The sequence below is a fragment of the Mirounga angustirostris genome, unplaced genomic scaffold (genome assembly GCF_029215605.1).
Source record: "Mirounga angustirostris isolate CCGP_5_RB_7025 unplaced genomic scaffold, mMirAng1.0.hap1 SCAF_31, whole genome shotgun sequence".
Taxonomy (NCBI): Eukaryota; Metazoa; Chordata; class Mammalia; order Carnivora; family Phocidae; genus Mirounga; species Mirounga angustirostris.
The window spans coordinates 15929-35414 of NW_026991739.1; the positions used below are offsets into that span (position 1 = coordinate 15929).

General features: G+C 38.8%; 1 protein-coding gene across 1 annotated transcript in view; it reads right to left on the reverse strand.

Annotated features, from left to right (window-relative positions):
- The window catches only part of LOC135363141 (rho GTPase-activating protein 20-like), a 199911-nt gene that overhangs the window by 6314 nt on the left and 174111 nt on the right, over positions 1-19486 (reverse strand). Inside the window, exons 4-9 of the mRNA XM_064583824.1 lie at positions 13013-13162; positions 10502-10543; positions 9780-9864; positions 5604-5681; positions 3315-3381; positions 601-789 (exon numbers count right to left, since the gene is read on the reverse strand). Of these exons, the coding sequence (XP_064439894.1) occupies positions 601-789; positions 3315-3381; positions 5604-5681; positions 9780-9864; positions 10502-10543; positions 13013-13162 (611 nt within the window). The remainder of the gene's footprint in view (positions 1-600; positions 790-3314; positions 3382-5603; positions 5682-9779; positions 9865-10501; positions 10544-13012; positions 13163-19486) is intronic.

A 19486-nucleotide genomic window follows, 5' to 3' on the forward strand; every position in this document is an offset into this window, starting at 1 on the left:
TGAAAAAGCCCTGACCATAAACATTCAGTCTAGCTCCAGCCTTGACCTGTGTCTGAAGCAGACATGGAAAGTGGGGGCAGAATTGAGACTTGAATTCTAACTGTAAGCCCAAGGCCACTTCAGCCTAAGCCCAGAATAAATCCAATTCAGTTCCATAACTCTTTACTCCACTGGAGTTCTTCCATTCCAGGTGCGTCTAAGCCATGCAGTCATTTGATTCCATCCTGTGATGGCCTGAGATACTAGATAAAACCCTGGAATAGGGAAGACCTGTTTCCAGGCCACAAACAGCTTGTGCTCTAAGAAGACACACAGATGTGTACTCACATAATTATATGTAGAAAGTGTTCTGGGGATACAGAGAAAGGAGCTAACAGTCTACCTAGGAGAATTAAAACAAGCACACAACCTTCCTCGAAGTGAGTTGGGTCCTAAGACCTTTGGGTTTCTCTAAGCTCGATTCTGTGCAGTTTTGGGGTTCTTGCCTCTACTGTTCCTCCCCACCCCCCACAGAGAGAGTGAGCTCTGTGTCCTCAATTTGTGGGCAAGAGTGGAGACATGAGCCAAGAGGAGACACCTGAAGAAAGGGAAGGGGCTCACCTCTCCCTTGCTCATTCTGCGCCGGGTGCCTGGGCTTCAGGATGAACCGGCCTTGCATCTCTGCGAACCCCTGCTCCAGAAGGAGGGACTCCTGGAGGGTGGAAGGAGAGATGGAGTCCTCTGGTGTCTGCGGCAGCAGTGTGGTAGATGGAAGATGGCTCATTTTAATTCCATAGGGATGTTTATGTCCTATATGGAAAAAATATAGATTCAGGCTGATGGTGATGGCTCTGATCAAATCCCCCTTCCCATGAGTGTATGCATCACACTGGTATATGCTGCTATTCTCCTGGGGCTTCTGGCACTCACTCTGTGCCTCCTGAGTGAGCATCATATTCGCTCTTGTTGGAGACACCCTGCAGAAAGCAGGTGCCCAAGGAAAAGATTTTAAAAAGAGAAAAAAAATGTAAAGCATGTTACTTTACTTGGAATACAAAGATTCATCAGTGCATTGCACAATGCTGACTTTCGCTGTGTTTCCATCTGAGAATATTTAAGGCCTTCTAGTTTCTGCCTTGACACTAACGAGATCTGCACATCTTAGGCAAATTACTTGACCCCTCTGAGCCTTACATTCATCCTTTGAAATGCTTGCCCTCACACAAACTTATAAGGATCAGAGTAAATATATTAATATGCATTGGTGGGTAATATTTTTTAAATAATTGAACATATATATTAAGAATTGCTATTCTCTCTCACATAATGTCAGTTGAGCAGATTTTTTTTTCATTTCCTTTTGTCAATTTCTAGAGGCAGAGCTACTCAAGGGCAGTGGGATGGGTTGCCTTTATGCTTTATACTTCCCTCCCACTGCTGCCCTTCCTCCAAGGGGAGTCCTGCCAGGTGATGATCAGAGGGAAGGCTGAACAGTGTTGGGAACCCAGAAGCAAAGTGCAAAACGATGTTTACAGAGTGGAAAACTGCACCCAGAGTCAGTGAGAGTTGCCTGCCAAGTGATTTGTTTTGTTCTTGTATGCTTTAAATTGTTTCCTCTCTATAGAATTCTCAAAGACCCTGTGCTATAGGATATGGATCTCATTTTTTAAGAACAGAATGGAAGTTCTCTTTCTGTCATTTCTGATTTATTATTGAATGTAACTTGGGGAGCTTTTGCTGTTCCTTCTCATCTGTCATAGATGCAGTGTCATTGATGTGTTCACAAGAATCACAGTGACTTCCCTCTTTTAAGGAAAAAGAAGCTTCTACGACAGCAATACAACCAAATCACAAAGATAACCAGGAGATAATCCGCAATTGAGAATTGAGAGCATTGGTAAAAAATGCATTTTGAATGCTGCCAATGGATCATCATGAATGACAGGCTCTCCGGATTCCTTAGAGCTGCCTTGGTGTGTGAAGCTGCTCAAAGTCTAAAAAGTTATCATCTATATTGTTTTACCTAAATTAATGCACTTTATTAAAATAAATATATTTAAGTATTTGACTTTTTTCCTTTTTGTGGTTGGCCGACTTTTACAGAGATGTCAATATTAATATGAAACATGAAATGGTGGGGGGGATTTTTTTCCTCAGCTATGCCCTTGGTGACTCTCTGTATTCTAAGACTGGGAATATACATTTCGTAGAAAGAAATTGGTTATTTAGATTTCTAGATCACTTGAAAATATTCTTTAGATAACTTGAAAAAGAGTAATAGCCTCACGGGATTATTTTCTTTTTAAGATTTTATTTATTTATTTGTCAGAGAGAGAGAGAGAGCACAAGCAGGGGGAGCGGCAGGCCAAGGGAGAAGCAGCTCCCCACTGAGCAAGGAGCCCAGGACCCTGGGATCATGACCTGAGCCAAAGGCAGACACTTAACTGAGCCACCCAGGCATCCCGCCTCACAGGATTATTAAAAAGATTTTGAAAAACGCATGTAAGAAGGAATGCTCTAAGATTTCTAGCAGAAATCATTGTCACCATTACCATACATTACTATACTTCAAGGTCTGCTACAGATCCTCTCTTTTTTCTCTTGTTTTTTAATCCTTCTATTTTTGGTAAGCACTGAACAATTTTGCTAATCCAAAGATTTTTTTTTAGAGGACTTGTGCTAATAACTATTTTAGGAGAGGTGTAATCTGTTTATCAATAACCTTAAGAACAGTGATGGAAAAAGCCTGAGAAACAACAAAGTGCAGGTAGTTTAGTCAGTGAAGACTTGAGGAGTTTAAATGTGATTATCTCATTCTCTTTATGATGCTGAGAAAACTTCTGGGCACAGAGCAGGTGTTAAATACATACCTATACCTGGATTCAGAGACATGATTGGATTTTAGCGGATTCTCACAAAATAGAGGCTATTTAGTTGTTAGGAACTGGAATTCAAGACTGGAATATGAAAAATAAATGTATGGGGAAAAAAAATTCCAATTCTATGCTTTCATACCTAAGTGAGTAAATAAGTAAGTAAACAATAAACAAAAAAATTTTTAAGACAGCTCCGTTTGTCAGGTAAAATGAAGTAGAAACGAAAAATTTACATTTCTCTCCCTAACTAGACCTTAAGCTGATGAATGAAGAGATGTCCTCAGTGCCTGGGAACAAGTAAGCACCTGGTAATTCTTTAATAAACGTGAGAGTGAATATTGCATGTGATTTTCACTTTTAAGGGTATTTAAGCTGAAGACAGAACAACCATTACTTTGAGATGTAGAGTTACAATTTTGAACCTAATCAATCCCATCTTAGATTTTCCCTGACACTTACCAGTGAGTGGGTGTGGGGACGCTTCCTTGCCAGCACTCACCCACAGCTGGTAGTCTTTCTCAGAGCCCTTGGAAACAAAAAGAACTATGCATCATAACAAATCTTTCACAGTACTTGAAGAACACATTTCCTTTGCATTTCTCTGTTTCCAGAAAGAAAGAATTGGGGCCAGTATAAATGCCATTTGGTCCATGGAGGTAGCTACAGTACTTGTTAACTTGTTCCCTCATAGCCTCCAGTGGACCGTCCCAGGTTCTTGTCATTTTTGATAAAGGCCAGGAAACCACAGTACAATCAGCCCCTCACGGTGTGGGTGGCCCATGGCCTAAGAAATCACAGTTGTGCCCCTTCGCTAAGGAGGAACCTTCTAATCTCAGAGTCCTGCCTTCCGCTGTCTCTAGATTCCTTGGATAATGCTGGCTTTTGCCGCCAAATGTCCCTGCCCTGACATGCATATTGTCCAGAGAGCCATATACCCTGCTATGACTATTCCTGAGCAAAGTAACTTGAAAGGCATCAATAGTTCCGCAGCCCTGGGCAAAAGGAGACAAACGCCCAAGAGGCCTTGAGGAGTTAGTGGACTGAAGTCAGCCACTGGCTTTGGTGCAGGCAAGCCCCACTTCAGGGAGAGAAAGAACAAGGACTCTAACCTAGACAACATATCAGATGCAGAAAACAATTACTCCCAGCAGAATTACCGCCCAGTAAACCTGGAAGTCCTACTTGAAACAAACACATCTAAATTATAAAGATCGCTGAACTATTTTAGAGAGTCTTCCAGGAGACTAAAGCAAAAAATGTTTGACATGGAGTTGTTGGTGATAGGTACTATGCTTGACCTGGACTCCTGATTAAAAATCATGGTCTTGCCCTTATGAAGAAAGGTCATAGGTATGGACACAGACACACACACAGACACACGCAGACACACAGACACACACACATAGCTAAATCTGCTCAAAATTGTATTGCAAATAACTCGTGAGAGCTAGTAAGGTAGGGTAGGGTTTGGAAATGCTATGCTGGAATCCCTTAAATCAGGCATACATAAAGCCAAATAACCCCAATTCTTCATTAAAACAGAAATTCTTTGTGTGGTGAGATTGATCACTTTATGCAAAGGAAAATCACAAACATGAAATAAAATGAGCTTCATCATTAATCAATCTCCTCAACTTCATCCCTAAAACCACTCACTCTCTGTCTAAGACTTAATTCCTATTTAGGGTATATATATCATACAGGTTAGAAATCAATGTAGATATGTGCTTTACTCAGTACATATAAATTCAATTTTATTTCAGATATATTATTAAATTTTGTTTGTACAGAAATCATTGATTTCTTATGCTAAATTCCAGTTGCCCTGAATTTTTAAGGGGCTTTATTATACCATTGGGTCAGACAGAATTTAAGTAAGAATCTTGTAATTATGTCATGTCATAATAGCAAGACATTTTTGCATTTATAGAGGATTTTATATAAGAAGCTGTGCTTTACAAGTGCTCCCTTCAGTTCTGTCCATCTGACTATCACTCTCCCTCTCTTTTCCCTTAGAAAACCTCATCCTCAAATATGTCCATGTCTTTCATCAAAAAAAAAAAAAAAATCCAGCAACTCACACCAGCGCCATCAAAACATAAAGGAACAGGCCGTTAAAACCAAAACAAGATGAAAGTGATATGTACGCAACTGCCCCCAGATCATGGTCTTATTCAGAACTTGTCCTCTTTACCAGTTCATAAGGGGTGTGAGCCGCCTCATCCCAAGGAACTGCATCAAGAGGAGGTAGCTTCTAGCCATGTGGTCTTTATGTCAAAATGTACAACAAAACATATAATTTAGGATTCATCTAACTGGGATTGAGTCCTTGGGTGATGACCAGGGTAAACAGGGATGGGGAGGAATCAGGAATGAAGACACAGAAAGAAGAGTCCAATAGAGGAGGAAATATTTAGAAACTTAGAAATATTTTATTGTCTGTGTATAAAATATATACAATAAACTGCATGTTGTTATTAGCACTCTAAAATTATAGCCCAATTTTATGCTATGATTTTGAATTCGCAGAAAATTTAAAATGGGAAGACAAGAAGAGCACCCATGTATAGGCTAATAATATAGCTTTGCTGCCTTCAATTTCTAAATCTGGGGGACAAAATATGACTATGATATGTATAATAATCAGCTGTCTTATAACGGGAGGTACACAACACACACACACACACACACAAATCTCAAAAGTCAAAGATGGTTTTTAAATTAAAAATAGTTTGCAAGGGTACTTACAGTTATTCCTAGCATTGGTAGTGACATGTTGATAATGTCATTCACTGTGTCTGAATTTGTTACTGTTACAGTTACAGACTGTAAAAAAGAAATGAGAAAAATTGCTATAAATTTTTAAAAATTTAAAGCAGGTGACCAAATAATTATTGTCAAATTATTATCCATACTCTAAAGGCAAAGCTTGTTTTCAGTTAATGACAAAGTAAAGCATATGTAGAGCACACACCCTTGATTATATTTTCATTTCTTTACATAACATGAAGCTAGTAGGAAACATTTCAGTGAAACATATATTTCCCTTCAAGGATTTGTGGCTTACAAAATATAGCAGCTTAAGCAAGAAAGAGAAAAACAGAATTCCACGAGGGGACATGAACTGACCCTCAGCTCCATAAGGCTATTCCCAAAATAGAGAGGGGAGATAGTTTAAAAAGGAGGAGCTAGATACTTTTCTCTCTTCGCAATTACATACTCAGTTTCAGCAAAATCAGAATAAGAACCGTCTGTGACAGACATTTAAAAAAAAAAAAACTATTTAGTCAATACTTTCTTTGTGTCATCATGGTTACTAAGATTTCCATTGTTGAAATCTGTTGAGACAAATAAAACCAATGAGTCTAGGAAATGAGACTGAAAATGTTAGAAGTTTATATTCCATTCGCAACTCTGACAGTGAGTAGTTACTTATAATATCTCTCTATCACACCTTATATTGAGAAACTGCTCCATACAACAAGGAAAACAGTTATTGAAAATTATCTGAAAGGGATGGATAGGAATCTGAGATGATATCGATAAAAGTACCCGAATTCCAAAAGACATTTTAAAAGAGGACAATATGTAACCAACCACGCATACACTTTTTATAACATTATTAGGCAATGAGGCCTGTGTTCTTTGAGAAACAGTGCATGAAGAAGACAAGCAACAGAAGTGGACACTCACAGTCCTTAAAAATATTAAAAACAAAGTTAAAAGAAACTTGTTCTTTCATTGTATTTTTCTTCTTATGAATTGAAATGCAATTGCTTGATATGACAGATGGCCCAAAAGTTGCTTGATAATCGAACTTGTATAAACAAAAGTGTTCATTGATTTCAAACTACTTGAGCTTTAAGGATTATAAAAAAAAGTGTTCAGAACCTAGCAGTAGGACTCAGAGCACCCAAACTCAAGGATATCCTATGTTAAATTGTCTAGGAGGGGCTTCCTATGTTAAATTGTCTAGAGGATTCAAGACTGGGTCTTAGCTTGAAATTTAGTTAGAAGTAATGGCTCTGCTATTTTTTTTAAGATGTCTGAAAGCCTTTCAGTACAACTTAAAAAGTTTCCCACAAATTTTTTTTTTTTTTAAGATTTTTGTTTATTTATTTGTCAGAGAGAGAGCACAAGCAGGGGGAGCCACAGGCAGAGAAGACAGAGGGAGAAGCAGGCTCCCCTTTGAGCAGGGAGCCTGATGCAAGACTCCATCCCAGGACCCTGGGATCATAACCTGAGTCGAAGGCAGATGCATAACTGACTGAGCCACCCAGGCATCCCTCCCATGAAATCTTTTTAAAGAAAAAAAAATCTCTTTTGAAATACTAATAATCACTTTTTAATTTATCTGGTCTGCAAGATAATGGTTTTCATGGTATAAGGAACATACTATGTTCAAAATAGTAATTCCAGAGATGTATGTATATTTTCCTGCATGTTGTAGGTTCTCCAAAACAGATAAATTCCAGTAGATAGAGCTCTCTGTAAACAAATGACTTCAGAAAAATAAGCTGCTTTTTGAAATAATTTAAAAGAAAAAGAAATGTTACTTTTTTTTATATGAGTCAAAGTGTTACTTAATATATGAAGAACAAGGAATATGTGATCAATTCTCAAGAGCTGAAGCCAACCCTGAGATGATCTAGATGTTCAGACTGTTAGCCAAAAACAGCTATTACAATAATGCTCAATGATACAAATGAAAATATGCTCACAATAAACGAAAGAGGCATCTTAGCATAGAAACTAAAAATATTTAAAAACAGAAATTTTTTATCTGAAAAATATCTTAAAGAAAAAATTTACTGACTAGGCTACATTGCATAATGGAGATGACAAAAAGAAGTCAGTGATTTGAAAATAGATAATAGAAATTATCCTGTCTGAAGAAGAAAAGGGGAAAAAAAGATTGAAAAAATTAAGAGTCTGAGGGATCTATGAACAATATGAAAGGGTCTAATATACATATAACTGGACTCTCAGGAGGAGAGGAGAGAGAAAATGGGGAAGAAAATATTTGAGGTAATCATGATCAAAATTTCCCAAATTTGGTGAAATTAAATTTATAAATTCAAGAAGTTCAGAATATGCCAAATAGGACAGATTCAAAGAAAACCATGCTTTGATACTTCATAGCCACACTGCTAAAAACCAAAAATAAAGAGAAACTCTTGAAAGCAGCTAGAGAAAAATGACAAATCACCTACAGGGGATTAACGTTTGATTGATCACAGACTACTCATCAGAAAGCACAAAGACAAAAAGACAGTGGAACATCTTTAAAGAGCTGAAAGGAAAAAGTTTGCGAACAAAATTCTACATCCCTCAAAATATCCTTCAAGAGTGAGTGTGAAATAAAGCCATATTCAGATAAGAGAAATTAAGAAAATCTGTTTGCACCAGGTCTGCACAAGAAATGCTAAGGATCATCTCTCTAGGATGAAATGAAAACAGTGTTAGAGGGAAACTTGGATGTTCAGGAACAAGTGAAGAACATTAGAAATGCTTATTTTGTGTAAATTATACATAAATAAAGTTGATTTTTAAAGATTTCAAGGTAATTTTCCATGGAAAATTCTGAGTGTAACCCACTGCCACAGCTGAAATCAAAGCAGGCAGAGACAAGAGTGTGCTCTGCTGCTAGAGAACCCTCTGGCCTTATCTCCTTCATGCAATGCATCTACCTGGTGCTTAGAAACCAATCAAAATATTTGCATGGCTTTTGCTTTGGCCAGGAATAACTACCCCTTTTTCCACCTTCAAATACTATTTTGTGTGACCTAGAGCTACTGTAAAGTATAACAGGAAAAAAAAAATGTCACTTAAAGATACCCAAAGTATCTTGTTCATCATTGCAAATGTCTTGGCTACTGCACTACAATTTCAGAAATCAAATTTTATACCAAGAATGGGCAACTGGTTTGATTTTTTTCCCCCCAACAGCCAAAAGAAAATGAGATAGAAATATGCTGATCCCTTAAAAGTGTCATCCCTCTGAGCTCAATTCAACCCTGATATTCCTTGGATCAAAAGACCTTTCAAAACCCCTCTGCAGTTGATATAACTACTAAGTGAAATACCTGACCCTTGAGTAGATCCTGTACTGGAAAGGAGACATTATTGAGGTCAACTGACAAAATGGGAACATGGAAGGCAGAGTAAAGTATTACACCGATGTTAAATTTACTAAAGGTGATAACTGTGTGATGGTGATATAAGAGGATATCTTTATTCTTGGGAAATACCTAGGTTTAAGGATAAAGGGCCATGGCATTTGTATGACCCTCAAAAATAAGTATAACATACACATAATAGGGACAGAGAAAGAAAATAAATGATAAAGCAAGTGGAGTAAAATGTTACTAATAGCTGAATCTAGGTAAAGGGTGCATGGGGTGTTTTTTGTTTTATTTTTATACCTACAACTTTTCTGTGAGTTTACAGTTATACCAAATAAAGCGTCAATGGGGGGAGGGTGGAGAACTGTGGAAACAATCCAAACCATTCTGTACATAAGTAGTAACCATTGGGAAAAAATGTTTACTTCTAGTAGGAAATACCTGCATGTGAAAATCACCTTATTACAAGCCAGTGTTGTTGCTATTAGAAAGAACCAGGGAAATATTATGGATATTTAACATGCAATATTCTTTTCATGCTTAAGTACTGTGGCATGGATTCCTCTCACTTCATATTACCTAGGATTCACTCTTTATGTATACAAAGACACGTGTAGACAGGAAAATACATTTTCCCACATGGTACTTTTCTAAATACTCTCTCTCTTCTTATCTCTTGCTCTCTCCTTCCTACCTCCCCATCTCTCCCTCCCTCCCTCTCTCTATCTCCATCTCCATCTCTTTCATTCTATCTGAATCAGGAACATGGAATTTAATTTTTGGTCTTAAAAACACTTACACAGGCACAGTTCTTGATGTCCTCAGTGAAGATTCTGAGAGGAATGCTTTTGGGCTGGTCCTTCTCTTTGGCCAGATTGATGTACCTAATCAAATTCAATAATAACCCCAAATAGAGTAGGATGAATTAGCTATTAGCTTACTTTCAAATTGATCTATGTGGCTAAAATTTTCAACATACTCTGTTATTTTTAAATGCATGTAAATAAACTCAGCAACATCAAATTATGGGTTGGAAGAAAACATGCAAAACTATTTCAGGAAAGTAAGACATGACTCAGAAAACAACAGGTTGCTCTTGTCATGTAAGATGTGAGTAGCGGATCCAGTCATCAAAGCTTTCCTGCCTAGACTGGAGGGCCCAGCACCTTCAAGGGTAGGAATGAGAAGGTGCTTTGAGCATCACTCAGGAGAGTAAATTGCACTTAAGAAAATTTAATATGTATCTTTTGAGAATAATGTTAGCTCCAATCATTAGGTCTGAGAGAAGGGGAAGATGAGAGTGATAACCAGAATTTCATCAAAAATAAGCAATATGTGCATGTAAATAAGAGCAGATTATTTGCAGTAGCAGCCAGGGTACATCTAAATAAGAAATTATTTGAGGATAGTCTAACAATTTCTACTAAGTAGGGGAAGCATAGTGTGTGGGGGCACTGCTTTGAAGAGATTTATTCTTTTCTCATGGGTTAAAGATGTATAATATGTATAGTGACAAGATACCTTTGAAGGAAAGAATGCCATTTTTCCTTTTGTTCCGAAGAACTGCAATTTAAAAAAAATGGGAAGAAAAAATTAAGATACATACAATACTTATACTAGCAAAATAAGATCACCATTCCAGAAAAAAAATAGCAGCAGCCAGTTGTTAAGGATGTGGATGCATGTGTTAATATCATACTGTCCTCATAGTTGCGCTTTGGAGGGACCCCACTCTTTTATGAGCGTATTAAAGCAATGGGAAGTAGATCCTAAAGTGGGAGAAAAGTTGGTTTTGAATCTGAACACTTAATTGTAACTATGTGATGCAAGCTATGTGATCATGGGCACTTTGCTTCACTGCGCTGATCTTCAGTTTCCAGAACTGGAAAAGGGTTAATTATACCCCGAGTGTTCCTGCAGCTGCAAGTGCTATTCAGATATAAAGAACATTATTATTCAAATTAAATCATACTTAAGGAATTTGGCATTTGGATGGAACTATCTTGGCCCAGAAACAAGAATAGCTTTTTAGGAAGAAACACCTGTAATATTTTTATTTCTTTATACACATAGCAGATTGGAATGTGTTAAATTAGTTTCTAGAAAACATTCTTCGTTACTGTGATCCTCTGAGCAAGATCGATCCAGCTAGTGCTAAACTACTAAAGGTTAGTCTTTTCTCAACTAAAGTTTTCACAGCATTTAGTACCCAAAGTTGCGAATGTTTTAAGCCTCATGCATACATGGCCTTACCACTTACTAGCGTTTTTTTACCGTGGTAAACTACACAAAATAAAATTGACCATTAGTGACCTTTAGTACATTCACAGTTTTGTGCAACTACCGTGACTGTTTAGTTCTGGAACATTTTTTCACCCAAAAGCAAACCTGTGTCCACGAAGCAGTCACTCTTCCTTCCTTCCTGTTTCTAGCTCCTGTACCATATTTTGTGTATTTGTTGATAAACACGTGGGTTGTTTCTACTTTTGTTTGTTTGTTTGCTTTTTGGCTATTGTCGACAATGCTGCTATGAACGTTTGTGTATCAATTTTTGTGTGGACCTACGTTTCTCTTGGGTATCTATCTGGGGGTGGCATTGCTGGGTCGTATAGTAATTCTGTTTGACTTACTGAGGAACCATCAAACTGTCCACAGTGGCTGCCACATTTTATACTCCTCCCAGCAACACTGCTCCCCAACCCCTCCATCGCTGTTTCAGGATTTGTCCCATCTGGAAAATGGAACGCCCACTTAGCGTCCCAGCCTGCCTATGCGCATGGACACAGCTTCTAGTTAGCCATGCTGATCTGCAGAACAGTAATAACCACAAATAGCAAAAGCACTAGGTGCCAGGAATTGTTATAAATGCCTTCTATATGTTTACACAGCTTTTTAACTAATATAACATGTATAAGCCTGGCTTCCACATTTTCCTGCTTGTTAGGGAAAAAAAGTCTCTTGGAAACTCCCCTGTCAAAGACTTTATACATTCCCAATTGAAACTGTTTCCTTCCATTTGCAACATGGAGAAGACAGGAAGCAAGAGGAACTGAGAATCTTTACAGAAATGCGTCGTGGAAAAGAAGACATGCGGAGAGCATATAAATACATATTTCTTCCCAATAAGCTTTGAAAATTTCTCCTTAAGTCAACGCTGCATTATAGGGCTTAATAAATTAACAACTTGTAAACATTTTCGTTGTCTTCCCTTTGTGATGACGTGGGACATTTTGGTGGAGTGGGGTGAGGAGAAGAAAGAAGGGTGTTAAGTGCATGTGATGAACACTCATTGTGCAAAACAAGAATGAGACTTGGGGTGTGGTTGTTTCAAACAGCAGATGTAAGTGTTGCACCACCCCTGTAAACTCAGGAGTGTCTGCTCAGGATGTCCGGGGTAGAGAGTCACATTCCCCATCCTCGTGTCAGCCTAAGAATGTGTCTTGCACAACTAACCTCTACTCAATGCAATCATACTTTTGTTTTAGATGGTCACCTCTCTAGAGACACCAACTAAGATAATCAGTACACAGCAATTCAGGCAACCTCATATTCAATGACATGATTAATTTATTTGTATAATTCCATACTATTTTTAAAGGAATGACCTTGGGAGTATAAGAGCAATTTTTCAAATTTAATTGGACTCTTTAATAGTACTTGCTCAAGAAAAATATGCCAGTGATTTAGAAACACACATACCCCCTGGGAATTAGGGGGCAGGATATTGGAGAGGGGTTCTAGAACCTCACTCTCTTGATTCTCCTTCCATATGCCTAAAACACCCAATTCCTCAAGTGGCTCCTAGAGCCCATGGGAAAAACCACTGATCAAAACCAAAAGAAATTACTCCAATAGTTCCCACTCTATGTTATCTACTTGCTCCCATTTGTACATACCTTTTGGGGGGAAGTACAAGGCAAATGAGTGTCATTATGGGAAGTCAAAAAGGGAGTCACTGGCTTGACATATAATCAGATTAAAATGTTTTTCTTTTTATCCCATGTAAATACAAGACCAAACGGTCGGTCTTACCCGAAGGTGGCCACAAAGGTCACCGTGGGCCAGCCCAGGATAAAGGACCTCCCAGCACAGATGTTGGCATCCTCCACTCTGTCCATACAGTTGGCAGTCCACATGGTGTTCAGTGGTATTTTCTTTTTTATCTTAAGTTTTTTCTTATACCTAGAAAGATACCCAAACAAGACCTCTGTTAGTTTGTTTCATAAATCTTATGGGAACAGCTGTGCTCATCAGAGACCAGTTCTCACTGCTCCAGGGCACAGCATGCCTCCCTTGTCTCTATTACCCTCTGTGCCCAGCACAGCAAATGGTGACATGACCTTTACAAAGTGTGTGTTGAGCGAAGTCTGGCCCTAGGAAGGCCCTGAAAACACTTCCTCAAATGGCAGCAAGTGGCCATTTTTCTGAATGTTGAGTGTTGAGTAAAGACTATATATTCCAGAGCTTTTTAAGAAAACCATTAATTCATTTATTATTGTTAGAATTTGTTTCTTATTATATATAGTTTTATGGTTATTATTATAGTTAATTATTCATTTATGACTTGCTTACTTCAAAAAGTATTTGAGGGGCTGAACAAAGCTACCTGATACACGATTTATAAAAATAGTCATACAATTTTTTGCTTAAGAGACACAAACCAGGGGGCGTGCCTGAGTGGCTCAGGCGGTTAAGCATCCAACTCTTGGTTTCGGCTCAGGTGGTGATCTCAGGGTCTTGAGATCGAGTCCCCATGTAAGGCTCCCCTCTCAGTGGGGAGTCTGCTTCCCCTCTCCCTTTGCCCCTCCCCCCGCTCACGCTCATTCTCTCTAAAATAAATAAATACATAAATAAATCTTCAAAAAAAAGAGAGAGAGAGAGACAAACCAAGAACAAAAAATAAACTTGGATCAGAAAGATTTTTTTGGGGGGGGGGGATCAGAAAGATTTAAAAGTTATTTTCAACCTTAATTTTAAAAAAAAATACTTTCTAGCCTTTAAAGCATAGGTTATTTTCAATTTCCCTTCTTAAAATTTTATCCATATCATTTTCCCTTAGATTATGGCTAAAACTGAAAAACTGTTAGCCTACAGATTGAGCCCAATTTAAAAATCATCAATCCATCCATCAATCAATCCCAGATCAGCGGTCAGGAGGTCTTATATGTGAGTGATGGATACTTCCCATTTCTCTGAGGAGTCAGAAGGTGATCAACTTTGTCAGTGGTGAAATTGCTTTTTGACAATTTCTGCCTAATCTTCTTTGATCTCTAACATGAAAACCACCATATTGATTGATTTGGTTAATTCACAACTTTAACTCTCAGGTGGGCTTGGGATTTAAATAGTTATAAGCCCTCTGAGGGATGCTTAGGGAACTTGGACACACCACTCTGGAACTCCTTACTATTCAGAAACACATGTGGAAACACTAAACTAAAATGAGATCAAAGACACCTCATGTGCAAAAATCCCTGTGACTCCAGTGATTCATGGAACAATTAAAGCTAAGACTCTCCAATGGGTTTTATGAAATAAAAATAATTTTGCTGGACGCACACTTGAAGGATAATCTAGATTCAAAGTTTATGACACAATGAATAAAGTCATCGGATAAAATCATTATCAGATATCAGATGTCTGATTATCAGATAAAATCATTTTTCTAGATAGTAACTCCAAAGGCATTGTCAGGGTAAAAATATATGGCTAATGGGAAAGATAGACATATATCTGTTGGTTTTTAAGATTTTTTTTTTTTTCTAATGTAGGTATCTGTGTGTATACAGACACCCAAGGTACTGTGTGGGAACTTCCAAATACATTGACCTGGAAAAAGGCATTTCAGTAATTCTCTCCTTAGTTCAAGAAAGCACCAAGATTATCTACTCCAAACCAAGGAGTTATCCCAAAGCCCAGAGCATGGTTTCGACTGTCCTATCACATTTGGAGCACTTATCATATGCCAAGCACTGTTCTAAATATTTTATAAATACAAATATAAAAAATGTAATCCTCAAACAACTACACTAGGTGGTCTTTATTAGCTCCATTTTACAAATAAGGAAACTCACAGAAAGGTCAACTAAATTGCCAAAGGCAAGAGAGTTTGAACCCAGACAGCCTAACTCATGAGCCCATGTTTGTAACCACTTGGCCTCTGTGGCTGCTGACCTATCGTTCCATGAACTACCCTTCTCATGTTTCCTACCCTCACTCAGCCTCACTTCGATCCCCAGAGCCATCAGGCTTTCTCATTGGATTATCTGGGGAGTGAGAGGATAAATCTCAAGACATTATATTAACAAAGCTGGTTACTAGCTTGGAAATATTTAAAGTTTATTACAACAAAGCTTCATACTTCAGTGGATTCTTCTAGGGTCTTACTGCATTTCTTCACTCTCAATCACTGACCCAACTGGATTATCTCAGTAGAAATTAGAAAGTATTAATCTAATGTAAACTGACTTGAGGAGAAGAAAGAGGAGGAGAAAGAACTGTGGTTTTTATTTCTAAAAATAGTCCTTTATTATATTTGTATTAACATGATGGATATCACTCTTGCTTTCTGCTACCTCAACCTTTATACCAGAAGGGAAGCCCCAGTGCACTGTGGAAATTTACAGGATTCTAGGGGGATTTCCCCTGTTCTAAGATAGGGGTATCCTTTTACAGATGTTGGGAGTGGGGGTCCTGTTATATTCTGTAAGTAATTCTTTGTAATTTCACGGATAATGAGTTAATAGTCATCTTCATCTTTTGACCTAATTTAAATTCATTTTTTGTTTCATTTTATATTCTTTAATAACTACATATGAGGGATGTGATGTCTAAAGAACTAAGTTCAGTCCCTTCCTTTTTGTAAATTCTTCATGGGCCTCTACTAGTATTAATATCTTAATATTTATCAAGCAGATACTGTTCTTAAAAATAAAGTAATAATTTTCTTTGAAAAATAACTTATTTAGTATTCTAATGAATATCAAAAGTAATAAGGAAGGTTCCATCTGACCTCAATTCTTGAGAAATTTCTGAAGGCGTATGAAAAGAATCCCCAAACAATTTTCACTATTATTAACATCTTGTACGACTAGAGAAATATAATTTCTTTGTGAAGAAACAAACATTTAAATTCCTTTTATTATTACACACAAACTAAAATTCACTAATTTTGACAGAATACAGAGGTAGCAATTAGTCAACTACTTACCCAATTTGTGTTAATTTCTATAGCGTCAACCTAAAGATGAGAGTTTCCAGCTGAAGCCTGCAGGTGAGCTGAGGTAAAACAGAACCTGGGTCACCCCAACCCCTTCTTATGGCTAATTGGAAAACGTAGGCCCTAAATTCAGATGATTAATTTGAACAGATTGATTCAGGACATAACACAATCCTCCAAGAACAAGGATGACAGGGATGAAACAAGGTTGTTAATGCAGGAGCTATTTCTTTTTAGTTGTTTCCTTCTAGAAAAAAAAAATGTAAACTTGTCCAATATTCACAGTGATCATAAATATACCCAAATGTTTACTATGGGAATGTTCTCATGGTCGTTTTCTAAAAACTGGCAAAAACTTGTACGCGGCCACAGCATGAAGTGCTGCTCGTGACTGCTAGGGACAGAATTGTGTCCCCTCCCCCACTGCTCCCCACAGTCTTACCGTGAAGCCCTCTCTGCCAATATGACCATGTTTGAAGAGAGAGCTTTTAAGCGGTAACTAAGTGTAAATGGGGCCATCAGGGTAAGGGCTTAATCCAGTAGGATTGGTGCCCTTGTAAGAAGAGGGAGAGAGAGCTCTGTGTGTGTGTGTGTACATGCAGGCGCTGAGGAAACCCCACAGGGCATAGGCGAGAGGGCAGCCATCTGCACGCAGAAAGACAGCTCTCGCGGGAACCTGACCCTGATGGTGTCCCGAACTTGGACTTCCAAAAATCTGTGTTCTCTCTCTGTCAAGGGCCTTGGTTTTAGAAGCCAAATTCAAGTGCCTGAGATCACTTACATTTTCTAATATTCCAAATGGATGTAAAAAGTATATAAGATAATCTTTCAGGAGCTGAGTCTCTTAAAGAGAACATTATTAAATACATTGATGTAGATTTTGTCACATCATAAAAACCCTTGCGTAGACACAAAGACCTATCTCAAAAGCAATATGTGAAGAGGAAAAATGTTGCACTTCTTTTGTAATAGTGAACCAATCAAAATAAAAAATTCAGCTCTTAAAAGGATGCAGTTCTCTCATGGGGAAAGAACACTGCCTTTATATAAAATCTTTTCAGCAGAACACCGTAGGTTCTGTAAAACCCGCTGAGAGGTAAGCAGTATCCAGGACAATAAATGGCTCTAGTAAGAAAAGAAAGGTCTTCTCCTCTCCCTAAGTGCTATAATAATTACAAAGATGAAAACAAAGTGAAGGACAACCTGTTCCCCTTATAAATCGAATGGGAGTGGTCTGCAAGGTCCCAAGGAGCAGGAAAGGAGTTTGCTGTTTGTTAGCGTGTCTCGGGCTGAGCATGCAAGAGTAGGTGTGGCATGGTGTGGCAGGAAGAGTGTGGCCTTGGGATGAAGGCAGGCCTGGCTTGGAGTCTCTCCCACCATTTCCCTGTGGATGACAGGTCCATTCCTGAGACTTCCTCCATCCCCACTTTCATTTCTGCAGTCGGTGGATGGTAACAATACTGGCCTTGGAGGGCTGTGGGGAAATTACACGAGGAATCTGTAATGCTCCTCGTGTGGTCCCCAGCATGCATCCCACACATTTTAGTCTCCTGTACTCACCTTGGTTAAATAAAGGGAATGGTAACTAGTCTGCTTTTTTAAAAATAATGATGTGGCCCTCTATCAGGAGGAGCAGAGTGCGTCATACGGACCTCATGCCAGGACCTGGACAGTCTTTTTCTCTCTGTCCTCCTCATGACATCACCACCTCCAAGGCTACATCTGTAGGCAATATCACTCATCTCAAATATATTTTACTATTTCTGTCTTTGCCTCTGATTTTTTTTTTTTTTTTTTTTTGGACAGCTACACTACCTTCATTTCTCAGTTCACTAAGCATTCTGACCTATTTCTTACCAGATACCAAGCAGATTGGAGTTGTTTACTCAACATAAAGGAAAGGTTGATTTCAATAATGAGAGAGAATCTAGGTGTTCATGGAATGTTGTATGAAATTCAGAAAAATAGAAATAATAGAAACAGCAGCACCACACGTAGAGTAAAAGCCTGTACTTTGAAAGAAACGGACCTAATTTCAAATGTAGACTCTACTCATCACTAATATGGTGACCTGGGCAAAACCTTCAGACCTCTGATTTTCAGAGGTCTTCTCTAAAATAAAAATAATCCCATCTCACAGGGTAGTTGTAAGGTTGGAGAAGATTGCATACATGAAGTTCTTAGCATAACACCTGTCATGTAGTAAGCCCCTGATAAATTATCATTAATGTCACTCAGATTGAGTACAGCATTTTGCCAAATTAGTACTTGCATGGCTTACTAATGGCATGGCATAACTGGGAGCTGGTGAGGGCAGCAAAATAAAGGGGGCGTAGTTTTTTTCTGGTGACTAAAAAGCTTCTTGATATTTGGTTGGTTGGAATAGTCTTTGTCTTTCATGATGTTTTGTGAATAATGAAAACAGAGACAGAGCAAGTAAACAGCTGACCTCCCATCCACCTGCTTTTGGACATTTATTGAGCAATCATCAGGTTCCAGGCTGGCTATCAGTTACCTTTGTGTTCAGGGTTGAGAGGAAAGTGCACGCAGTTAGTTCTGTCTCCAGCATATATTCCCAATCTGTCTGCTGCCTCCTTCCTTTTTACTGCACTCCTATCCTGGAGCCCTTGAGAGCAGGCATCAGGACTACTGCCTCCCCTCACCAGTCTCCCTGCTCCCACTCTTGCTCAACCATCCATCCATTACCTACCAACAGTCAGAAAAATTTGCGAGAGCTATAAATCAGATTCAGTCAGTCCTAGTTAAAAATGCTTTGGCAAAATATTTCCACTTTTCACCATGGCCTGTGAAGACCGTGTGTGACTGGACCCCGAGCGCAGTTTCACATCTGATCGCATGCCCCATGCTTTCGGCTCCCATCAAATCAGCCTTCCTGAGCCCCTCCCCCCAGGGGTCAGGTTGCACCCACGTAGCCTGCCGGTCCCTCAGCCTAGAAGGTTCAGGCACCTTGTCTAGGACTGTGGCTGCTTCTCATCCCATAGATCGAGTTTCAGTGCTGCCACCTAGGAGAGGCCCTCCTGGACTACCCCTCTCTCATACGTTCCCATCATCTCCACACGGCCCCCTGCCTACTTTCTATCAGAAGCACTAATCACAATCTATAATTACCCCTCTTATTTTTGTCATTTGTAAGTTCCAGGCAAGAGACACACTGCTTGTCACATTCTCTATTGTATTCTCTGCAGGCGGGGGGGTGGGGGGGAGGGGGGTATGGCACAAAACAAGACCTCCATAAGTACTTGTTGAATGAATGAAGGATCCAAACA